Source organism: Phragmites australis, chromosome 2, assembly GCF_958298935.1.
Source record: "Phragmites australis chromosome 2, lpPhrAust1.1, whole genome shotgun sequence".
Lineage (NCBI taxonomy): Eukaryota > Viridiplantae > Streptophyta > Magnoliopsida > Poales > Poaceae > Phragmites > Phragmites australis.
Window position 1 is genome coordinate 50,888,053 of NC_084922.1, and position 22,605 is coordinate 50,910,657.

General features: G+C 44.6%; 3 protein-coding genes, 1 long non-coding RNA gene and 1 pseudogene across 9 annotated transcripts; 4 read left to right on the forward strand and 1 right to left on the reverse strand.

Annotated features, from left to right (window-relative positions):
- Positions 1 to 91: 91 nt before the first annotated feature.
- Positions 92 to 1,308, forward strand: LOC133908330 (serine/threonine-protein phosphatase 7 long form homolog). Its single transcript, XM_062350317.1, has 4 exons — positions 92 to 135; positions 215 to 590; positions 668 to 1,065; positions 1,278 to 1,308. Exons 2-4 carry the CDS (start codon positions 381 to 383, stop codon positions 1,306 to 1,308), a joined length of 639 nt encoding a protein of 212 aa, XP_062206301.1. The 5' UTR covers positions 92 to 135; positions 215 to 380.
- An 858-nt stretch (positions 1,309 to 2,166) lies between these two features.
- On the forward strand, positions 2,167 to 2,803 carry LOC133910253 (uncharacterized). Its single transcript, XR_009908495.1, has 3 exons — positions 2,167 to 2,290; positions 2,357 to 2,474; positions 2,548 to 2,803. It is a non-coding gene; the product is annotated as an uncharacterized LOC133910253 (long non-coding RNA).
- A 2,065-nt stretch (positions 2,804 to 4,868) lies between these two features.
- LOC133909633 (CRM-domain containing factor CFM9, mitochondrial-like) lies at positions 4,869 to 9,983 on the forward strand. 5 transcript variants are annotated; one of them, XM_062352149.1, is made up of 7 exons: positions 4,869 to 5,031; positions 6,112 to 6,296; positions 6,641 to 6,962; positions 7,666 to 8,067; positions 8,469 to 9,166; positions 9,305 to 9,687; positions 9,785 to 9,983. In XM_062352149.1, exons 2-5 carry the CDS (start codon positions 6,190 to 6,192, stop codon positions 8,847 to 8,849), a joined length of 1,212 nt encoding a protein of 403 aa, XP_062208133.1. In that variant the 5' UTR covers positions 4,869 to 5,031; positions 6,112 to 6,189; the 3' UTR covers positions 8,850 to 9,166; positions 9,305 to 9,687; positions 9,785 to 9,983. The 5 variants fall into 5 exon arrangements, with proteins under 5 accessions (XP_062208133.1, XP_062208135.1, XP_062208136.1 ...); XM_062352151.1 differs by having other exon boundaries at positions 8,469 to 8,990; positions 9,099 to 9,166; positions 9,305 to 9,983; XM_062352152.1 differs by having other exon boundaries at positions 8,469 to 8,925; positions 9,099 to 9,166; positions 9,305 to 9,983.
- A 2,875-nt stretch (positions 9,984 to 12,858) lies between these two features.
- Positions 12,859 to 18,299, forward strand: LOC133909635 (uncharacterized). 2 transcript variants are annotated; one of them, XM_062352153.1, is made up of 6 exons: positions 12,859 to 13,328; positions 13,677 to 13,824; positions 15,027 to 15,168; positions 16,335 to 16,371; positions 16,488 to 16,797; positions 17,053 to 18,299. In XM_062352153.1, the coding sequence occupies exons 1-6, from the start codon at positions 13,122 to 13,124 to the stop codon at positions 17,169 to 17,171; spliced, it is 963 nt and encodes a 320-aa protein (XP_062208137.1). In that variant the 5' UTR covers positions 12,859 to 13,121; the 3' UTR covers positions 17,172 to 18,299. The 2 variants fall into 2 exon arrangements, with proteins under 2 accessions (XP_062208137.1, XP_062208138.1); XM_062352154.1 differs by having other exon boundaries at positions 15,030 to 15,168.
- A 188-nt stretch (positions 18,300 to 18,487) lies between these two features.
- LOC133908332 (GDSL esterase/lipase At1g71250-like) lies at positions 18,488 to 20,096 on the reverse strand (annotated as a pseudogene).
- Positions 20,097 to 22,605: the final 2,509 nt, after the last annotated feature.

Sequence of the window (22,605 nt, forward strand, 5' to 3'; positions counted from 1 at the left end):
CCCAGAGCTTTTGGACCCTGCCGTGGATAAGAAGCATCGCAGCTTCTTATCCGGCGAGCACCAGACAGACCTAGGAGTGTTTCGCCCACGAGGCCCTGGAGAGCTGCTGACGGTAGACGAGCGCTGGACCCACAGGTACTTAGAAAAGCTGATGGTGTTACATATCATTTCGCTGCTGTTGTTACATATTATTGATGTACTGCAATATATATAGGTTGGGAGCGGCCAGACTCCTACCGCTTTGCCGGTTGGTCGAGGCCCGAACGACGGAGGACCCCGAGGTTGCGGCCCGTCGTTTCTACTTTGATCGGTCGCTGATAGCAGCACTGGTCGACCGTTGGAGGCCGGAGACACATACGTTCCACCTACCGTGCGGAGAGATGACCCCGACCCTGCAGGACGTCTCCTACCTCTTAGGCCTTCCTTGCGCGGGAGCTGCGGTTGGGGTGATCGATATGCAGGCTGACTGGATGAACGACATGCATCAGCGATTTGGGCCGGTGGAGCGAAAGGCGGATGCACCCCCGTACGTGCCTGAGTTCTTAGCCGATGCACGAGGGCCAACGAAGAAGTGGATCCTACAGTTCCAGGTATGGTAACATGCAACCTATCGATTTCTAACAAATTATGTCGTAATGATTATTTCTGACACCAGTCATATATGCAGCCGACGTACATCCACCCACAAGCCAACGCATACGCGGTCTCGAGACATTTGGAGGCCTACCTCCTTTGGTTGTTTGGGTGGGTGATGTTCACTAGTGGCCAAGGCCACCTGGTTACGAGGACCCTTGTGCCGTACGCCCGGTCGATAGCTGACGCGCATGCAGAGGATGTACCGCAGTTCAGCTGGGCATCAGCTGTTCTTGCTGCGACGTATCGGGCGCTCTGCGACGCATGCATGAAGAAGGGGGCGCTAGCCACTTTTGCCGGGTGTCCACTTCTTCTTCAGCTATGGTCGTACGAGAATTTCGCCATAGGTAGACCGGTGGTGGATCGTTCCCCGTTCCCAGAGGAGTGGTACAGCGAGATGGAAGAAGACGCGCCGACAATGGCCTCGCTGTGGTGTCATCGACGGGTACGTAATTTACATTAACAGTTTCGTTTGTACTATGTTACTCTCTAAATATCTGTATTGATGTTTGTCACTCAGCCACACTGGGCCCACGAGCAGCCTCGCAGCGCGTACGAGCATTTTCGTACCCAGTTCGACAGGCTACGTCCTAACGATGTGGTATGGGAGCCATACAACGTTCGGGCCGTTCATACACGTGTAGGGTCGGGATTGTCACCCTTGTGCACCCGTGACGAGGAGTACTGGCTTACCAAGGCGCCCCTTGTCTTCGACATCTACGTCGAAGAGTATTCACCGCAGCGCGTCATGCGGCAGTTTGGCCGTCACCAGACATTCCCGCTCGTCCCCATCCGTACAATCCCCTTGCACGTCCACAGGTACATTTGATAAATTTTAGTTTGAGCAACCTTCGTTTCAGTTTGCCTTACATTTACCGTGGTTTCAATGCAGGTACACGCGGAAAGGCCAGCCAGCTGGCCACCTCTGAGCGGACCGCTTGGCCCCTTGCGTGGCAACATGGGCCCAAGCGCTACAGGACGTCGTTGATGAGGCGCGTCCCCACACCGAGGGAAACTTTAGGGAGTACCTACGGTGGTACGTACCTCGTACGCGGACTCGTGTCACCTACACCCCTGATGATGTCCGGGGCCACGTCGCATCGACAACGGAGACATACCCGGTGCATTGGGACGAGGACGCCGCTTTAGCAGTAAGTCATTTTTTGAAGTCCGTACTACATATTGAATGAACATAAACGTATACTTTAATTGTTCACTATTGTTCGTATCCGCAGACAGATATCATTTATGATGTAAATAGGGATGCAGCTGCTGCCATGGACCGCGTCCGGCAAGGGCATCACCTAAGTGCGTCGGATGTTGCGAGCTTCATTAGACGGGTTTTCGACAAGACGACGCACGCCCTGAAACTCACCTCCTGCCGATCTACCATAGATGTAGCAGGGTCGCCTCCCAGGATGAGTGGTGCACACGTCGAGTCGTCTCGGCCGTCAGACGTGCACCGCCGATCTTCAGTGTCGGCACCCACACGACCCCTTCTATCACGTCTTGGAGGGTCCGAGCAACATGGTACGAATTATACTTTTGAAAATTATTGATCAATATCCTTTACTTATTGTTATTAAACATTCATTAGGTCCGTCTGCACAAGTCCCGATGCAGCCTCGCAGATTGAGCCCTGTACGTCCACAGTCAGGTACTCCGGGAACCCTTCTTCCTAATTTGTAGTACTTTCAGCAAAAAAAGTTACAACTTTGCTCAGATTACTTCGGTGACGAGGCCGGTCCGTCTTCGGCGGCCCCACACCCTACCCCCCCCCCCCGCAACGTACTACGGCACGTCAGCGTGGCCTTCTTCTGCTGCACCGTCGTACCACGCAGGTACAATTATACATTTTTTACTACTACTTTCAATACCATATTGTTCGTATCTAACGTGATTATTTGTTCACAGGCCCCTCCAGCCAGTACACATGGACGCCTGCCGAGCCTTCACAGTCCTCCTACCCTAGTCAGGAGGATGAGGCTGGCCCCGACACCGCATACGACATCGTCCGTAACTTCTTCGGGGGCACACCTGACTACGACGTCCTTCAGCGGTCCCAGGTTTCCAGTGCACCGCTTCGGACCCAGCCCACGCATGACGAGCCCTCGACACCGGTGGTCCCTACTAGGCCTAGCAGACACGTCGGCCCACCTGACCCCCTCACCTACTCCAGGGGTCACGTTAGGGTTAACCAGCGGCATCGGGACCACGATGGGGCGCACGGACGACGGCAACGAGGGAGGCATCAGTAGCATTTTACATTTTTTGTAACTAACATATGCGTATTCGCTTCGTGATGTGCTCATATGTATTAAGACACGTTCACTTTGTATGGTCGACTTACCATTTCGTAAATGCATTTCATATTCAGACACGTTCAATGAACAAGTGACCACACCACTAAACTTTAACCATGACTTGACAACACATGCCTCCTGCCGCAGGCTTTAAACAAGATGTGACAACACTACCCAGCTTTTTCAAATCAGTAAATGACAACACGGGTACCAATAAACGTGGAATCTCTGACCATGGGCAACGACAAAACTGTCATATTCTTCAATATGGAATCCGATGCTCCTCCCGCCAGCTACGCCCATGCCCTAATTCCTTTCTTTAAGAGCGAATTCAATGCTCCTGCCTCCCCCAACTATAAGTAGCCAAACCTCCTTACGGAGAAGCATCGCTCATTTCTCAAATATCTCAAGTGCAATGTCTTCCTCAGCTCCATCAAACCCACCAAAGAAACATTGGGGGACTACCGTACCTGAAGGTCTCGAACCACCAATGTGCTTCTTTGGTGACCTTTGTAAGCTCCGCGAGTCGCAGGACATCTCATACACCTATGGACTACGCTTCTTCATGTGTGCCAACTACGAGTATGACAAGCCTCGCAATGCAACAACTGGTTATCGACCGGTACGGTAACAGATGTCCACCTCATCTCTTCCGATTACGCACCCTCTTTTACTAACCGCTCATCCTGTTCCATTTGTTCAGTCCCCTCCACCGCTCTGTGATTTTATTCAGTGGCTCGACAATGAGCAAAATGACTCACAGAAGCTGTGGGTCGACATGAACATGAGGTGGAGAAGGGAAGCGTACGCACGTCGGGAGTACGAGCAACAACAAGAGGAACTTCGTCTCAAGCGGGAGGAAGAAGAGCGCATGAGGAAGGCGGCACACGACCGTACCGTGGCTCAGGCTCGAGAGGCTGAGAGGGAAAGGAAGCGGGAGAGAGCCCGCCGTGCTAAGGCGGCAGGTCCCGATGCCCTCCGAAAGGGAAAGTATCCTAGATGCACGCAGTAAAGAGTACCTAATGTAACCCGACATACTGTCCTTCCCTAAGGCATGTTATGATTAGGATCGGTGCACTAATAAGGTCTTAGTGCGAACCGTACATGCCACCTTTGTTTCCTCATCGTGTCGTCGCGGTTACAGTGTATTGTAATGTTTTCACCATGTGTTCAATACTATGTTTGTCCTCGTTCGCACCCCATACCCACGTAAAATGCTGCAACTACTAATTACTGATTTTTCCTCCCGTTATTACATAACCTACTCCAAATTTAATTTCTTAATTTCCTTACACCCTTTCTTTTTTTTCCTTCAATTAAAAAATAATACATTTTTATAGGATAAAATGGAAAAAAATTAATTATACATGAAAAAGCCCCTAACCACCCTCTCAGAGGGCGGCTAGGGCCTAACCGCCCCTCCAGGGCCCCCTCTTGCCGCCCTCTGAGGGGGCGGTTAGGCCTACCGCCCTCTCAGGGGGCGGTTAGCACCCGTACCCGCCCTCTGAGAGGGCTGCAGCCCTATGAGAGGGCGGTGGGCGCCTACTTTTACAAATCTTTTCGCCGGGAATCTGTTTATTTAAATTTAAACTCGAAAAAATATAAAAAAAAAACTCGGCGAAGGTAGTCACTGGAATACTATGGTCTGTTTGGTTTAGTTTTTCATCTAAATACTATACGGAAAATAATTATACGCGAGAAGTGATTTATATGATTAAAAATAATTTTTAAGATAAATTTTATTGAGAAAGTGATTTTACGAGGAAAGTAAATTACAAGAAATTAGTTTTTCAACTCTCAATATAATTTATTTTAAAAAATCACTCTTACAAAAATCATTTAAAAACTAAAAACTACAAATTCTACTCTCAAACTCATCTGAGACCTCTTCCAAACATCACCTATCCATCGCCTACGCGACTGGGATCCCACCTTCGCGCACCCGGCTCGCGCTCCTCCTTCCGACTCCCTGCCGCCGCCTCCTTCGAGTTCCCCCCATCGTCCTCGCACCCCGCTCCCGCTACATCGGCCGACGCCGGGAGCGCTCCCCGTCGGCTTCGTTTTCCCGGCGGCGCGCCTCCACGGATCTTGAAAGGTGTGCTCCTCCTTCCCTCTCTCCAGCCGCCGCTTGCGTGCTTGTCTGCTCTGTCTCCCTCGCCCTCCTTCTGTGCTCGGCGCGGCTCCTCCCGCTCCCAACCGCTGCTGGCGTAGGCACCTCCGCCTGGAACATTTGTTGCATTTCCTTGGAACATTTTTCTTACAAAATTGGAACAGTTTTTTTCTTTACATTGGAACAATTTTATTCTGTTCCGGAACAATTTCTTACGGGGTTGGGGGCTCGACGGCGTCGAGGAAGACCTTGACTAGCAGCGGGAATACACAGGGCGTGCGACGTGGCGGCGGCGGCGGAGCAGTTGCAGGTGGTGCGGTGGCAGCGGGGTTGGGCTGGAGGTGGAGGGTGTGCGAACGGTGGCTATTTGAGCCCCGTAAGCGACATATAGCAAGCCCCGGCAGGCACCACTGCCATCGCGCAGGAGCGTTGTTGCGGGCGCGGGCGCAGCGGCGCGGCCAAGGTATCGCGGCATCAGCGGGCGCGCAGCCAGGACGGAGCGTGGGAGCGATTAGGGCGCGGGGCATCGGGTACGGCCAGGTCGCTGGACTGACGCGGCGCGGGAGCGCGGCAAGGGCGACCGACGAGGGCTTGGCGGCCGGCGAGGTGGGTCAGCCAGCTTATGTTATACTTTTCGGTTCGCTTGGTATCTGTGGTAGCCATGATTTAGCTGGTTTGGTTCTGGGTACACTCAATTGCTTGGTGACTTGCGTTTGAAGGTGCGATCTCTTGTAACCGATGCTCTGCTTGATTAGTGCCATTAAGCGATTGCTGCTTTTAATCAGCCGGGTTTTTCATTGCGTGCACAGATTGTTGCATCTTGAGGAATCTAAATCTAGTCATCGCATCCATATAATTTTGTATCTCTCAGTCCATGATTGAAGCTAGCTGTTTCATTTTGTCCCAAATGCTACAGCTAACCTTTGGTGGCTTGGATCATATCTGAATTTTAGTTGAAGCAAAACTTAAGATGGTAGATGCATTTCGCATTATATTCGGAGACCTTGACACTTTGAGTCTGACATTGAATATAATAAGGAATTATCATTTTCATTCTTGTTGCAGGTGAAACTGATTATTCGAAGTAGATGTCACTGTATCACCACCAAATCTGATAATGCTGTGGCAACAGAGTCGTAGGCTATGGCAACCCGTATCCTGTCACATCAAAATCTGAGAAAGTTGGCTTCATTTACTCTCCGCAACATATCTCAGAGGCAACTAATTTCACATTACCCTCTAGCTCTTAGGTAATGTAACTGTTTTGTCGATTCTTGTCTCATTCAGTCCTCAGTTGTATGCATTCACACAGAAGGAGAAACACCACATGAAAGTCATTCTGTAATGAGTTCGCTTGGGTTTTCCACATATGCATGACAGCATGAGCGAGCGAGCAAATCTGTTTTGCTCAGTTCTGGAACATGTATCACTAGTGTTCATTCAGCAAGCGTTGCATACTGGGTCACTCAAGTTACTGTATGAAGTTCACTGAACCAAGATACGAGATATGCATATCATATTGGTTGTGGGTACCACTTTTCTTCCATGACAATTTATTCTAGAACCCTTCATATTTTCCTTCTGCATGTTACAGATCTGCCGTTGTTTCCCCTAGCAAATGCTTCAGCCCACTTAACCTATTTGGGCATTCATGGTCTGTTAGATGGGGTAGCTATGGATCAGTGAATCTAGTTCTATCTGATGATGGCAAACCCAAGTTTGAGATTGAGGAAGTGGAGCCCTCCAAGAAGAGGAGGTATTTGACAAAGAAGCGTTTGAAGCTTCAGAGGAAGCGAGAAAAGAAGAAGAGGAAGGAGGCCAATAAAAATGATCCACGGCGCATCAGACCCAAGGGAAAGAAGATAAAACAAAAATTTCCCACAGCTGAAGCTCGACTCAAATATAAGATTGAGAAGGTAGTTTACCATACCCTATTTTGCCTATGGCTTGACCTGGTTTGCTCATTTCTTCATGTGTATTAAGTATTAACTGATGTATTAGTCAACTCCCGACATTAGGAACTTTTTTTTTTGAAGGACCGACATTAGGAACTTGGACTTCCTAATTATTATGCAGTATCTGAATCACCATTCTGGTTTCATTCTTCAAGCAATTTTCTTTCAGAACATTGTTTTATCAGTTGTTTTTTCTGCTACTGTTTCTATGATACAATTAAGTTGTTTTTTCTGCTCTGTTTCTATGATACAATTATTATGCAGTATCTGAATCACCATTCTGGTTTCATTCTTCAAGCAATTTTCTTTCAGAACATTGTTTTATCAGTTGTTTTTTCTGCTACTGTTTCTATGATACAATTAAGTTGTTTTTTCTGCTCTGTTTCTATGATACAATTATTATGCAGTATCTGAATCACCATTCTGGTTTCATTCTTCAAGCAATTTTCTTTCAGAACATTGTTTTATCAGTTGTTTTTTCTGCTACTGTTTCTATGATACAATTAAGTGTATGGCAGTTCGTTGCATTAAGGCCCAGTTGCCTGGGGATGCCAGGGGACCATTTATAAAATCAAAACTAGATAGTTTAAAGGACACAATGTGCTTGTTTCTTTCTTTGTTTCCGTAGGAGAAGATGAATTGAAACGAGCTATTTCTCTTTCAGGCCAAATTAAAGGAAGCTATGTTGGTTGAAAAGCTAAAGAAGTACGAGGTTGCCAAAGCTCAAGGCCCTATGGCTAAACCAGATGATCTTAGTGGTGAGGAAAGATTTTACTTGAAGAAGGTTTCACAGAAAAAGTCAAATTATGTCCCTGTTGGAAGGCGAGGAGTTTTTGGAGGTGTTATCCTGAACATGCATTTGCACTGGAAGAAACATGAGACAGTGAAGGTCATATGTAAACCCTGCAAACCAGGGCAAATCCAGGAATATGCAAATGAAATAGCCAGACTGAGTGGTGGTATCCCTGTTAACATCATTGGAGATGACACTGTAGTCTTCTACCGAGGAAAGAACTATGTTCAGCCAGATGTCATGTCACCTATTGATACACTGTCAAAGAAAAAGGTAATGAGGATAGATTGTTGGTTAATTTTGTCTCTATAGATATATTGATGCCTGCTTATGGATGCTACCAACTGCCGAGAATTTTGTTTCTATGGATATATTAATGTTTCTGGATATAGTTATGTTTGCTTGTGGATTCCATCAACAGGCAACGGTTCTCTGTTTCCTCTAATGTTTAATAACACAGTATATATGTACATAACAACAAACTAATAAAATGTGTTAGGCCTTGACATCCATTCCAAATTCATGTCAGCATCATATCACCCCTGTTCCCAGCTCATGTTTCCTAATACACAGTTCTGTTCAATCTTTTGGTCTTTATAATTAGCCATTAGGCTGATTCTATATCTGTGTACAACTTTTAAACGCCCTTTACATCTGCCTTTTTTTATCATCAGGCACTTGAAAAATCAAAATATGAACAATCACTGGAGACAGTTCGGCATTTCATTGCAGTATCTGAAAAGGAACTTGAACTTTATTATCGGCATGTTGCACTTTATGGAATTCCACAATCCCAGAATGCTGATCTGGTTTGTGGTGATGATAGAAAAGCTTCTTTGCTGAAAATGGGGGGATTGAATCAAGGGAAGGACCAAGAACCTCATCTGGCTATTATTGATTTCTCCGATCATATCAGTGATGTTTCTGAATCTGATGAAGAAGATTATTCGGGTAGTGAATATGATGTTAATGATGATGTGACTGAAGAAACAATCGACATCTCGGAAGACACTGTTGTTTCTGATCATGACAGGGTGTTCGCCAACAGGGAGTGAAGTGTGATTACCTTGCCCTACTCTGACATAATCACATTGTTGACGGGAAACTGCTTCAACAGCTAGAATCTTTCATGTGGGGTTTTTTTTTCTTGAACCCTTCTGGATAATAAGACATATCTTACTTCATTGCACCAAGAGGTGCCCCTTTTCATTTTCCAGGATCTCTTTTGTTGTCTATGCTAACTGATCAATATGATTAACATTGTGAGCGCTTGCTGGCAAAACTCTGAAATTACTTGTTGCCAGGAAGCAGTAGTATCAGTTTGATAAGGAACAGGTGTCGGCAAGAATACTGTCCCAGGATGCAGCACAAGGTCTGGTTTGCAATGCCAAACAAGGCACATTTGTATTTCTTCAGAACACTTAATATACCCGATCAAAAAGAAGAAAACACTGAATTTGCCTCAGATTGAGCCTCCACATTATAACATGTATCTTTCTCTTCATTTCAGGTAGGGGCTCTTTTAGAATGATGTCAATGTTGCACTTTGGATGTACTGAATCGTCATATTATATGTGCTGATTAATCGGTACAGTTTTGTGAACCTGCTGTTGTAAGTTAAACTAAGCTTTTGGGATGGTTCCTTGATGTATATAATAGTACTAGTTCAGCCTTGATCTGTCATCTGTCACCAAATGCAGTGATGTAATCTTGCATATCCTTCTAAAAGTGCTCTCCTCATTGTCGAAGGCAAAGTTTATGAGTTGGGACTCAGAAGACAGCTGTGGAAAAGTTTACTCTACCAGCTTCTGATCAGAGAGACGATATTCTACTGCTCAAGAAAGTAGCCACTGAGTTGGCCTCACTAACGCCATCGACATCTGAACCAGTGAGGTAATTTCTGATGAATAACGAGTCCGGCATCCAAGTCTTAGCTTGATGTGATCATAGGGAGTAACTGACACGACAATCGCAACTCTGTTGATCACAGCATCGTGAAGAATTTGATCGGCCGTGCATCAGTTCGTGGCGTCTCTCGTCTGTTTCTTCGACGAATAATATTGTTGTTGGGTAGCATCTATTACTAAAGAATTCTGATAAGTTATGGGTGAATGACATAGTAGCAGGACAGAAGAAAAGGATATGAATACTTGCATAATCTGTCGTTATCATTATGAGTTTTAACCTTATCTCCAAAGAAGGGCTCCAGGGACTAGGAGAAAGCATGTGAATCAATTGACTTTTGAGAGGGGAAAGGCCAATCTGTGTCGGTTCCCTTCTGACGCAAGTTTTCATTGAAAAATTGCAAATGGAGACCTGAACTGTTCCACCAGAAAAAAAGCATTGTTGGCGTATGAAAATTGAATCCTGCAGCTTTATTCTGTTCCCATGAGCCATGGCGAATTAAACCTTTGCAGTTAGGCGTCACAAAACACAAGCCACCAACTGCACGTACCAAACTCAACCAAGCGAATAATACAGATGCAGTTCACATATATTTCTCCTCAAATACCGATGCAGAGTTACTGAACGAGTACTGTCCCACAGGGAATCCTATACTGAAACCAAACTCAACCAAAAGTCAACACATACATATAGCTTGGTCAAAAACATGTACTAAAACCAACATATTTTTGACCATCTTAATACACGCAAGGTGCAACCCAAAAGCGGTACGCTCACAATTCAACAATAGTTGTGATATTGTGGCTTCCAAATTGTGATGTTTTTCTAAACAAATGGAATTAAGAAGATAGAATTATATCCAGAGTTCTTAGCTGTATGACCTGTGCGTGGTACCAGAGCTGTACATAGCTAAACACTAGCATATAGTCTATACACATCCAGCAATACCCCAGCTAGTGCCTAGCATAGAATGTGTTCTTCCACTACTTCACGAGGCAGGTCAACTGCAAATGCACAAAACACACATATGTTATTGCAGAGTAGAGCAATACTTAAACATATCATCATGCTAAACAGTAGATAAGTAATTGTTAATGTGTCTAGCTGTCATCTCAAAGAAGATTCATGTATTGGTCTCCCACTCAGCAATATTAAGGTGGCCTTTCTGTGACAAGATTCACATATTCGATCTCCTCTTTTTCTCTCGTGGGGTTATTTGGTTGTTGAATTTTCTGTCGGTACGCACCTTTTTCTTGGAGTCATTTTCATAACTGGATATGGTCACTGTGTGTTCTCATTACGCCCGAACAAATCAATAAGGCTACCTGAACATGTACTCCTACCGTTCCTTTGATACTTGTCATCCTAGAATGCGTGGTCACTTTTTAAAAATTTGGACCACAAATATCGTTGTATTTCTAGTGAAAGCAACTTGATGGAGGGTAATTAATAACTCAAGAAAGTAGAAAAAGAAGCAGCAGCTTATCATTTGTTGAAACTTTCTCTTTATAAATGAAACATTACTTAAGCATGTGGATCTATGGGTTCCACAATGGTATAGTGGTATCGATTATAATTGTACATGAACACTCCTTTTGCTTGCTAAATGATACAGTCATAGGGCATAATTTATGTTCTTTTTCACAGAAGTTTTTACTGAAGGAACCTTAGCATTCTCGGTTGGTCACTAATGAACCAATCACCAACATGACCAGCAGTACGTTATTATATGCTCAAGAAATTACTGTAATTTGGATGGACAATTGAGAACTCGATGTGTCTCTTCTTTCCATCCACTTGTTTGCCCATCAATAATCAATATCCCTTGCTAGCTAGCAGTAGCAACTGGGGCCTTGGCGTGTAATACATCTTGACATATATCCTAACATTGAGAGGCAGATAGGTCAATTTCAAGCATAATAATCGCAAATCTTCTACATCCCATTTGTTTGATGGATCTGTTTTAATATCGCAATGAATCGCCAGGGCCCTATATGCACTTGCAAATCCATCGATAATCGCAAATTTTCTACATCCTTTTTTACTTTGAAGACCTGACAAAACAGTTTCTTAATTGAACGTATGAAATCAACTAAGTAGCTGCATATGTAAGAGCATCTCTAAGAGATACCCTATTCTATTCCCTATAGCTAAATTTAGAGATTTTAGTTAAAAAACATCCTCCAACAGCTTTCCAAACAGGTTCCTTATTTTTACTAATCCCCTAAACACATCTCATCCTATCTAGAAGTAGAGAACCTCTCTCGTACTCCCAATTCTATTGGGCCCACTCGGATTACTCTTGGGTGTGGTGGACGCGGTTCTCCCACTCCATCGTCCGCTCCGACTCCAGCAGGGAGCAGTTCGGCGTGTTCGTCGAGCAGTTCAACCGTGGCGCATGGCAGGCAAGCTGAAAGTTCATGCAAAAAGCTGGCAGAGGCACGGGCATACGGCTGTAGCGAATAGTGCGTGGCTCTGACCGCCCGCGTGACCCTCTCTGCGTGTCGTGCCCACGCTTGCATGCTTGCTAGCCAGAGCAGTCACCGGTTCCAGCCGCTGGCAGTGCCATCCACTCGATATTCCTCAAAAATTTGCATGAGGTGAGGGGAGTCGGAGCCCAGATTGGTCTCCACGTAGCTCCGCCGCTGGCGTCAGGCAAGCTGAAATAAAGGAAAGAGAGAGATGATAGGTGGGGTCCATTTGTCAATGACACAGTATAGGATATATAGGAAATACGGCATTGAGAGTCTATTGAAGATGAAGAAGATTTAAAAAGAGAATATTATTAAAAAGATTCTCTACATGAAAATATAAAGAATAAGTTTTAGAGAGGCTCTTGAAGAGGCTCTAATAGCTTAGCTGTTAAACCTGGTGGCAGCAAGGACTCAAGATACAGATGCTGCTGATATGCATTGGTGGAGCCTACATTTTTGAAGCAAAAATGACAGCCAAAAAGCTTATATGAGTACATATATGTACTCAAGTGAGCTCTACTATACTATAGTACTGGACTATGGTCCTACCTTCTCTCCTCTCGTCTCTTTCTTTCGCTTTGCCTGCAGCCAACTTCTGCTTTTCTTTCCTCTCTCTCTCTCTCTCTCTCTCTCTCTCTCTCTCTCTCTCTCTCTCTCTCTCCCCCCTGCGCCCCTCTCGCCCCCCCCCCCCCCCAACTCTCCCTGCAAGCTAGAGGTCAGGTATCCCTTGCATATCAAGCCTTGATCACACCTCACCTTTTTGACCTCCCAAACACAAAGTTAGTTCTCGGTTGGTGGATAGTCCAGCAGATCAAGGGGGCCGGGAGAGAAAGAAAGGGGAGCTCTAGCTAGAGGAGGAGATCGAGGAAGGAGAGGCAGCATAGGTGCTTGATTATATTATATATAGCTAGGATCGATACGCATACACATAGCGAGGATACAGTACAGATGTCTCAGGAGATGTCGGCCGCCGCCGGCGGCGGCGGCGGCGCTGGGCAGTTCGGCGACACGACGTTCACGAAGGTGTTCGTGGGTGGTCTTGCCTGGGAGACGCACAAGGAGGGCATGCGGGCCTACTTCGAGCAGTTCGGGGACATCCTTGAGGCTGTCGTCATCACCGACAAGAACACCGGCAGATCCAAGGGATATGGATTTGTGAGTACTAAACCTTAGCTTACTAATACTAGCTTGCTAGCTATCCATCTATTCGATCTCTTGCTTGTTAACCAATACTAGCTTGCTAGCTATCCATCTATTCGATCTCTTGCTTGTTAACTTATAATTTCCCCTCATAATCTGATCCTCTTTTTCTTTGTTAATTTAGCACTGATGCATACCATTACCTAAGTATTGCACCCCTTCAAGTTGATTAACCAAAGAATTGAATATAATTGTTTACAACAAGTTGCATATATATAACCATTGAACAGAACAACCTAATCGATCGACTTTTCGTTTTGAATTGTACAGATGTGTATAGTTCATGATCTTGGGTAATTGTAGGTTACGTTCTGTGAGCCGGAGGCGGCGCTGAGAGCTTGCATGGATCCATACCCGGTGATCGATGGGAGGAGGGCCAACTGCAATCTTGCGTATCTTGGGATCAACAAGTCCAAGAAAGCACCTGTACCGCCGTATCTGCAACCATATGGTAATTTATCATGTCTTCTACAAATTAAGCAACTCTAAAAAATTTCCTGCTAGATTAGATCATCAAAATAATTTGTGCCATTAGTATTAATTATTTAACTACAGAATAAGCAAGAAGCTGCTAGATGTATATACTGTTGACTTGCTAGGATCAGAAGTGATAAATCATGTAGATCAAAGGTTTTTGCCTTTGCATCTCTGTGCATCATTTTATGCTCATGTATGCCTTACCAATAAACTACTACTTTAGTACTAAGTTTTGTTTTCTAGCTTCTTGGTCCTGACTTAAATTAAACAATATCTTGTTTAGTTTCAGGCACTGCACTTTTGGAATCAAATCAATATTGTCTGAAGAAGAATAAAATGCATTATTCCTTTTGTTTAGAATCAACCGAATAAGTAACTACTAAGTTTAGTTAAAATTTTCACAATATTGGGGGATCTGTGATGCAAGTAATCTTTAAATTTTTAATGCTGCATCCATTATTAGTTGCGGTTTGAATTAACACTGGATTTACAGTGCATAACTACGCATTCCCTTCCGGCTAATTAAAAGGCGTTATATATGGTGAAAAAGAGTCAAAAGAACATAGTATCCGGGCATATATCCGACAGCATTTCACCCAAGATGAAATAAGCTGCATCATCTCCAGCTTTCTGCAAAGCGCTAAAAGCAAGCGTGGTTAGTTATTCTTGGGGTTTGTTCCTTCCAGGTCCAGGCTTGCCTTGCTTCTTCCAATCCTGCAGCTGCAGTACAAGCTCTGTTCGCTTTGCTGTACTTGTCCTCTATAAAATTATCTCCCGCTTGTTCCTATCGTACCCTTCTCTAACTAACTATAACTTACTACTAACCCCAATGTTATGGGACATGCATTCATATCTTGTTGATTTTTCTTATAGCAGTTATCCAATGTTTTTAATATTCGCTAGTACGCACTCGATTCGACAATGAGCGACGGCTGGCTTGTAAGTTGAATACCAAATCAGTTGCAGGTTTAATCTTCAGTGCATAAAATCATGGGACTACATTCCTCCACGAATCTTGATGGAATTTAACCATCTGCACGCATATATTGAGCAAAACACTCTTAGAGTATTCTTACTGCCATCTATCTATAATTCTCAAATGTAGCCTCTGTTTTACTTACAGATTAGTGACAATTTGTTTGCTTATTAATAATTGGTTTGCATCCATGCATGCAGCAGCTCATGTTTATGGGGGAGGCAACATGAGGCCAATGAAGTCCATTCAGACAGCTATGGGTACCGATGGTGCCAGCTTGAGCTTCGTCCCGGCCGATCATGGCATCCAGCAAGGAATTCCCACTTGCAATGTTTATGCCGGGTGAGTAACCGAGTCCTCGACCACCACAACGTACGCAATGCACCGGCCGGCCAGCTTCTGCAGGCCAGCTCTCTGTGTCTCCCGATCTGCTCTCAGCTATGGCAATGGCTAGCTGTAAAGAGATTGGCTTCGGTTGAAGCCAGCCAGCCGTTGCTGCTCCTACCTCTCCTTGTATGCCTGCTCGTTAATGGTAGGAGGGGCCAGCGACTGCACCGTCCATCATCCATGCATGTGCATCTCGTCCCCATGCATGTGCCCACACAGCTAGCTCCTCATGCAAATATGCACTCTTCTTTTGTGTGTAGCAATGTGCAACTAGCAGCTAATATATTTAGCTCCTCCTGTCACACATAAGTGTCATTTTAAATATCAATATGATTCTCGAAACATATCTTTAACAACTACTTTTTAATATAATATGTTTAAATAATATAATAAAGTTATACTATTATTAAACTATGTTTAAAGATAAATCTACTTGTATCATCCTTAAATATCTAAACTCAATACATAAAGAGTAATTTATAATCCAAATTTAAAATTTTTGACAACACTATAACCTAATATGGCACATATTTGTGATGGAGTGAGCAGTAGTATGCAGCAATCATGTGAGCATGTATGTGCCCTGGCCATTTGATATAGCAAGTACAGCCTCGAATATACCTTGGGTACAGCGACTGACATGTGGGGCAAACAACTTTGGGAAAAGCCGGTTCCTTTGCTCTTGCATGCGGCTCGCATGCACGCACACAGCACAGTCTCTGCAGTGCTGCGTTGATATGCGTGTCCGGTCAAGGGCGAAACTTTCTTGACTGCATGCATGCAGCAATGCCCTCATTCCGTCTTCATCATGCATGGTACAATAATAAAATCGATTGGTAAATACAATGCAAGAAGATATCCTCGTATGTGAGAACGAGTTTTCCTGCAGCACCGTCTCGTAAATATGAAACGCTTGATTGGTTCTCTATCGTTTTAGTTGTCTAGTATGTTCATCAGTACTGCTTGTTGCTACATATACTTTCGTGGTCATACAAAGCACTGCAGAGTTTGTAAGGACTACTCCAGTGTGTTTTCGAAACTAGAACCTGACAGTATCATGAACATTTTGCGTGCTTAATTTGATTACAGACTTGTTTTTTTCTTGGCGATATTAATTTCAGGTACTCTCCCTATTTCTCGAACCATGGCTATCCGCTGGTACGAATTACGTATACGCTTCCTTTTTCCCTTGCCAGGCTTTCCTCCTCTTGCTGTTCTACAATTTACGAGGTCCAAAATGTTTTCTGACAAGCGGTGCTGATCATATATTGCAGAGCTACTACCAAGCAGCCTATGGTGGACTGCAGGGAGCCCAACAGTATGCAGTCTTCGGCGGTGGCGCTACGGCGGCAGGGCTAACAATGGCGGCCAACCCCGCCGCGGGGCTCTACCCCTACTTCCATTACGGGCCGGCGAGCGCGGCAGCCGCTGGGTACAGCATGGCCCAGTACCCCCAGTTGTACCAGTATGCCACGGCTGCGGTGGGCACCACGACGACGGCGGCCGCTCTGACCGCTGTTGCAGGCGGCCTCCAGCAGTACGGTGGCGCGGTGGTGCTGACTCCTAATTCTATTGGCCAAGCAGGTAGTTTCCTCGAGACAAATTGCCTCACTTTTTTTCTTGGGTATTTACAGATTGTACCATATATATGCACGAGCTGATCTGAGTAGATTAATCTACACTCTCTACTCGATTCCCTTAATTGTGATCATGATAAACACTACACGTACGAGTATTACTAATCGATTATAGGATTTTTTTTTTTTTTGTCTCTATCTTGGAGTTATCTTTTTTAATTATCAATAATGTACTCTGAATCTTTGGTACAACGATTTTCAGGCGTGACAATGTCTCTGACAACCCCAACTCTGCCGGCACCGACAGCGCAGTACCAGTACAGCAGCCTCATTCCTGCTCACCTCGCTGCAGCACCAGATCAGAAGCCCAGTTTGTCCTAGAGAGCCATGACTGCCTCCCTAGCTCCGTGCATCTATATCTTCTTCTTCATTCAGAACATGCATGTGTCAGTCAGTATTCAGTAGTCAATGCATATCATGCATCTCTGCTCGATCTTAATAGGTCTTAGCTTCAAATGAAACTGCACGCGGTGTAGAATACAAACCACGCATGTACCTGTCTGCGCTGAGACTTAACTAACTTGGTGCCAATGCTCACTCTGGGTTGAGTGGTGCATTTGGCTGACTAACCAAGGGTCATGGCAGATCTAATTTCCCATCATATAATCTGGTACTCGTCGATCGTCTTCTCCTTTTGGTCTTTAGGTCGCGCCACATCAAATAACCTTTGTCAGCTGAATGGCCTTGCCAATGTCGATCTCGTCGTTCTAGTACTTGCTAATAATGGATACTCCTTTCATGATCATGCATATATAGGTCACCAATTAGCATCTCTTTTGTTAGTCATGTAGGTCTCATTACAGTACTTGTAGGTAGATGGAGTTTTGTTAACTGTTCCTTGGACTCTTAAGGAAGAGTACTGCAAGGGCAAATCAAGTCGCAGAGTTGCTGCTGATTTTTCATACGCAGCTTTAGTTGACTTCTGTGATCATCTTCTTGAGGTGTAGCTCCACAGAAGTTTGTGGAGATATACGAAAAGCTTAACTAGTTCGGTGTCGATTCGTGGTACGTAGTCATATTATACTTATCTTCATGAACCAATTAACTAGGGGACTAGGTGTTCCTTTTTCTTTCTCTACTTTGGTCCTTTAATTAGTTTTGGTCCCTTGATTCCTCTCCCAGTCAGTCTCGCATATCATGCATCATCACGTTGATCGACTTCGCCAAGAAAGCATGCCAGCCATGGTTAGGTCCTGCTCAGATGAACAATTACTGGAAGCCATTCTTATCTATGAGCCATATTAATTATCTGTAGTGCTATTCTCCAGTGATATATGTAATAACTACTACTATATATGCAATATGTTCAGCTTCCTTCTGAGAAGCTAATGTACCGTGCACGTCGTCTCAACACATTCACATGAAACTCTGCTATATAACTATATGTGACAATATGCTAAACTTTTATGTAGCATTTTTCTGCATATATATCTAGCTTGGCCTTGTTGATTTCCTTTGCACAAATTTTTTCTCTGCTGCTTATTTCTGGTAGCGCGAATATGCAATTTCAAGAGAAAGACGTAGAGATGGAGTGGCACGTACGATATGTGCTCAATTCGGTATCTAGAGTTTCATGCATGCTTAGCTTGTTGAACAACTGTCGTGTCACGCTTGACAAAGAGTAATTAGTTAAGTAGCTAGAGCAACCTGATGAGATTATGATGAATCTATAGCTTAGCTAGTTGTTGCAGATTGACAGGGTAGACATGATCCTGCGTGCCGTTGAAGGCCATCTGGGCGAGGACCAGGTTCGCGGCCTGCGTGGGATGGTAGGCGTCCCAGAAGACGTACTGGTCGCGGTTGTCGCAACGGGAGGCAGGTGATGTGCCCCAGCCCGCAGCACCCACTGTCCAACACCGTGAAACCTACCAAAAATGTGTCACAGTAGATATGCGAAATGCGATAAAGCAGCATATATACGTACAGACGGTCCAATTTCAGGCTTGTATATGTAAAACGTACAGGTATTAACTCGACCGGCCAAAATGGGGTTGTAAATCACTAGGTAATTCGTCGGTTGGTTCTAAATCAACCGTGCAGTTATTAAGATTTTTATATTTAGTTTTTCTCGTAAATTAGATTAGTTCTGTTTTAGTATATAATAATATTGGTATCTTTGATACCGTCCTTTCGAAAAAAATAGGGTGGTACCATATTTATTTGGATTATTGACCATGTCTTGGGTCGCGGCATAGGTGTTGCCGTAGGCAAAGACGGCGTCAGGGTGGTCGGCCTTGAGCTGCTCGACCAGCGATCTCAGCCCTTGGTTGAAGAGCGCCACTATCTGATTCACCTGGTCGACGCACTGTCCTGGTGGCGCCAGACCAGAGGCCCTGAGGTTCGGGATGCAGCCGAGCGGCCCCACACCAGCCAGCAGAAACTTCCTCAGCCCAACACTGTACAGAGCCTGGAAAGGAAGCATGTAAAGTGTCAGTGACTCGCCGTTGGCTGGTGAAGAAATTATATATCACATCGCCGTCGCCGTCGTCGTCGATCACTTGATTAGCCGCACGTAAAACGGCTGATCGATCGGCACGGCAGCTAGTGACATGACCGACAATGGGTAGTGAGTGCAGGTACGCTCACCAGTATCTGCCAACCTCCTGCTCGACCACTACACCAGGCAGACCGACCTCGCGAGAAACTCGTCGTAGCTGCTCTGATCCGCACCGAACCGCGACCTTATCGCGTCAAGGTTGGTCTCGAAGTTGAGCACCTGCTGGTTCAGGCTGAACCTGTCGCCCTGCAGATTAACCACCGGCAATTCGTCGTAGGCGATGGCGAGCACAGGAAGCAACTGAGGTGGTAGGAGAAAATGCGTACAAGGTGCTGGCCGGTCTCGTCAAGGATGCCTCCAGCTGCTGAGGCGTAGTTGACACCACCTAGCAATGTCGTTCCGTTCGGACTAGTGCTCGTGTACGGCGGCAGATACTCAAGACCGAAAAGGTCACCTGAGCAAATCGATGGCGTCTTCAGTGAAACGGAGTTGTCTCGCTTTATAGATTGCAAACATGCATTGTGTCTGGAGTGGAACAGCCGGCAACAGAAGATGGGATCACTGACACAAGGCATCGACGACGGTCTTGCCGTTGCAGAATCTGCCGGTGGCCGCGCCCCGCGGGAAGTCGACGCCGTAGGGGTAGTAGTCCGCCTTGGCGAGGGCGCCGGCGAGCGCGTTGTTGTTCCGTCATCCACCAGCGAGTCGCCGAACACGAAGAGCGCCGGCACCCACGTCGTTGCTGCCATCCCGGCGAGGACCGGTTCTGACATTTCGGTGGTTCAGAACGAGATTAAAAATAAATTTTTATTAAATATAAATTTTAAAATATTTATATAGCACAATGATTTAAAACAGTAGTGTTATATTTTGAGAAATTTTACGGTGGTCCAAAATTAATATGAGCCATCTATTTTTAGAGTCCAACGATCCAGATTAGTCAGAATACTACTCATTTTCTACTAGTAGTATAGGTAGTATATGTGAGTAGTATAGTAGTATTAGGGTTATTTTGGGAAGAAAAATACGTTGCATAAAACTAATTAACTGCAGTTATGTATCTCTAAATAGAGTAATATTTCATTGTTATTTTAACATTTTAATCTGTCTTCGGCATGAGAGTTCATTTGCTACCCATCGGCTAGGGTTAGCGATCCGATGTTTGCGGCGTCAATTTTTCTATTAGCAAAAGCATGGTAGTTAATTTTAACAAAATTGCCACAATTACCAAAATATCCAATTATATAGATCGTCGGATTAGATTTATACTACCTCTTACCTCTAGGTAGTATAGACCACCGTAAAAGAGCTCTATATTTTTTATATCAAACAAATAGCAGTTACATGTATCATATGAAAAAAATAGTATATCCTAGTACACAATAACATAAATAGAGAAAATAAGATACAGACAAGGCATATGACTATATGAGAGAGTAAAATAAAGATATACTTCTCAGTCAAGTCTCTGTACTTCTCAGCCTGGACGCCGCCTGCCGCAAGACGTTCACTCGCTTAGATCTAATTTTTTTCAGTTTGCTTTTGAATCGGTATACACAGTATACATATACATACGAGGTCTTGAATTTTGAAGGCCCAGGACGACAGCCCTACTCGTCCCCCAGGGCTGGCCCTGATCCCGACCAAGAGGAGCAAAGGGTAGCAGTAGGGGCCCCTCGGCTCATTTCCGACTCCGTGCAGTAGGTTTCCTTCTCTACCGTCGTCGACTACGTGCGTGCGTAGCTGTAAGAATTTATTTGCCCGAGATAGCCCCAAGTGCGCATGCCTCGAAGCATGTCATTATATTGTCTAGAAAGATGTTTATAAAATCTTATTCATATCATTCAATCTATGATTTAATAGCTAAGTAAAAAAATAAAAATAAATTAGACATATATTATCACAGAGAGTGTCTTCTGTAAGACAAGTTTTATAGAATTTGCTTTCCTTATTTTCTGTGTGCGTTTCCTTCTCCCCGGCTGGTTTCCGCCGGCCGTTTCCTGCGGCGGCCTGAATTCCCGTTTGTTCATCTGCCGGTTGAACTGAACGGTGACTGCGCGGGGTGGTCAAGCTTTCCATCACGAAAAACATGCATCGATGATCAGGTTTCAAGGGAACCAGACGACCAAATCAGGGGTCATTGGGCGCGTGCTCTTTTAATTTGACGGATGCTTCTACCATGAGCAAAGCAATCCTCCTGTCCATGATGAAAACACGGCCGGATAGAAACCAAACGGATCACGGTGCTGCTGCGTGCCTCTGCTTGACTTTTGAGAACTCGTTGGCTTGGTCCACAAAGTACAGAGATACTCTTCAATACACGCTACATGAGTACATAAGTACATACATGTCCTGATGTAAATCGATGTATAAGTATGTACATGTGCTGATGCGAATGTACTCATACAAGTGTTGATATGAATCATCGTATGAATACGTACATGTGTTTATGTTAATTTACTTATACAAATGCTGATGTGAATCATTGTATGAGCACTTATATATATATGTTGATGTAAATGTGTATATCTATATGAGTTTTTAGATGTTTTTAATAAAAAATACAGAGATAGTCCTGCTTGAGGTGACAACTCGCGTTGACGTTGATCGGTCACGGGTGATGCTGATCCCTGCCTGCCTGGCCGAGCAAATTAACAACTTGATCGTGATCTCTCGCAGAAAGTTCTTTGGAACCTTGTCTTCCGGCATAATCACGAGGACGTTGACGGGCCTAGCTGCTGCCGTGCCGCCCTCCAAGTAATGCATTCCGTTTTCGTTTCCTCAAGAATCTCAGATAGCAGTTTTTTTTTTTCAATTGTACTTTTGATTGGTGATTTCTCAAAAATAAAGAAAGAAGGGAAATAGTAGCTTGATTATCGTAGTACTACATCTGTTTACAAATAACTGACATTTTTTATTTAACTATTCAATGTTTGACCGTTCATCTTTTCCGCAAATATTTGTACAAATAGCTAGGAATTAAGACATGCTTAAAGTGTTTATGATAACAAACTAAATGATATTTTTTCTGCTTTACTTAAGTAAATATTTGGACAAGTACTGTTAATCGACGTTTGAACAATAAAAGTCAAAAGTGACCATTATTTGTAAACGAAAGGAGTAGATTGTAAGACTATCCCTAACCATATTTTCTTTATTTCGTTCTCTTTCTGATTCCCTTCTCTGTTCCCATTCCCTTTATTTCCTCTCATCTCTAACAGTTTCCCTTCGAAGGGAATCGCAAAGGGAAAGGAGAGA

Bases quoted from the DNA above. Each gene is read 5' to 3' on its own strand.
- LOC133908330 (XM_062350317.1), top strand. From the start codon at position 381: ATGACCCCGACCCTGCAGGACGTCTCCTACCTCTTAGGCCTTCCTTGC. The intron at 591-667 runs GTATGGTAACAT...TCATATATGCAG, and splicing joins AGTGGATCCTACAGTTCCAG to CCGACGTACATCCACCCACA. The intron at 1,066-1,277 runs GTGTCATCGACG...ATACACGTGTAG, and splicing joins CCGACAATGGCCTCGCTGTG to GGTCGGGATTGTCACCCTTG.
- LOC133909633 (XM_062352148.1), top strand. From the start codon at position 6,190: ATGGCAACCCGTATCCTGTCACATCAAAATCTGAGAAAGTTGGCTTCA. The intron at 6,297-6,640 runs GTAATGTAACTG...TGCATGTTACAG, and splicing joins CATTACCCTCTAGCTCTTAG to ATCTGCCGTTGTTTCCCCTA. The intron at 6,963-7,665 runs GTAGTTTACCAT...TTTCTCTTTCAG, and splicing joins TCAAATATAAGATTGAGAAG to GCCAAATTAAAGGAAGCTAT.
- LOC133909635 (XM_062352153.1), top strand. From the start codon at position 13,122: ATGTCTCAGGAGATGTCGGCCGCCGCCGGCGGCGGCGGCGGCGCTGGG. The intron at 13,329-13,676 runs GTGAGTACTAAA...GGGTAATTGTAG, and splicing joins GATCCAAGGGATATGGATTT to GTTACGTTCTGTGAGCCGGA. The intron at 15,169-16,334 runs GTGAGTAACCGA...TATTAATTTCAG, and splicing joins ACTTGCAATGTTTATGCCGG to GTACTCTCCCTATTTCTCGA.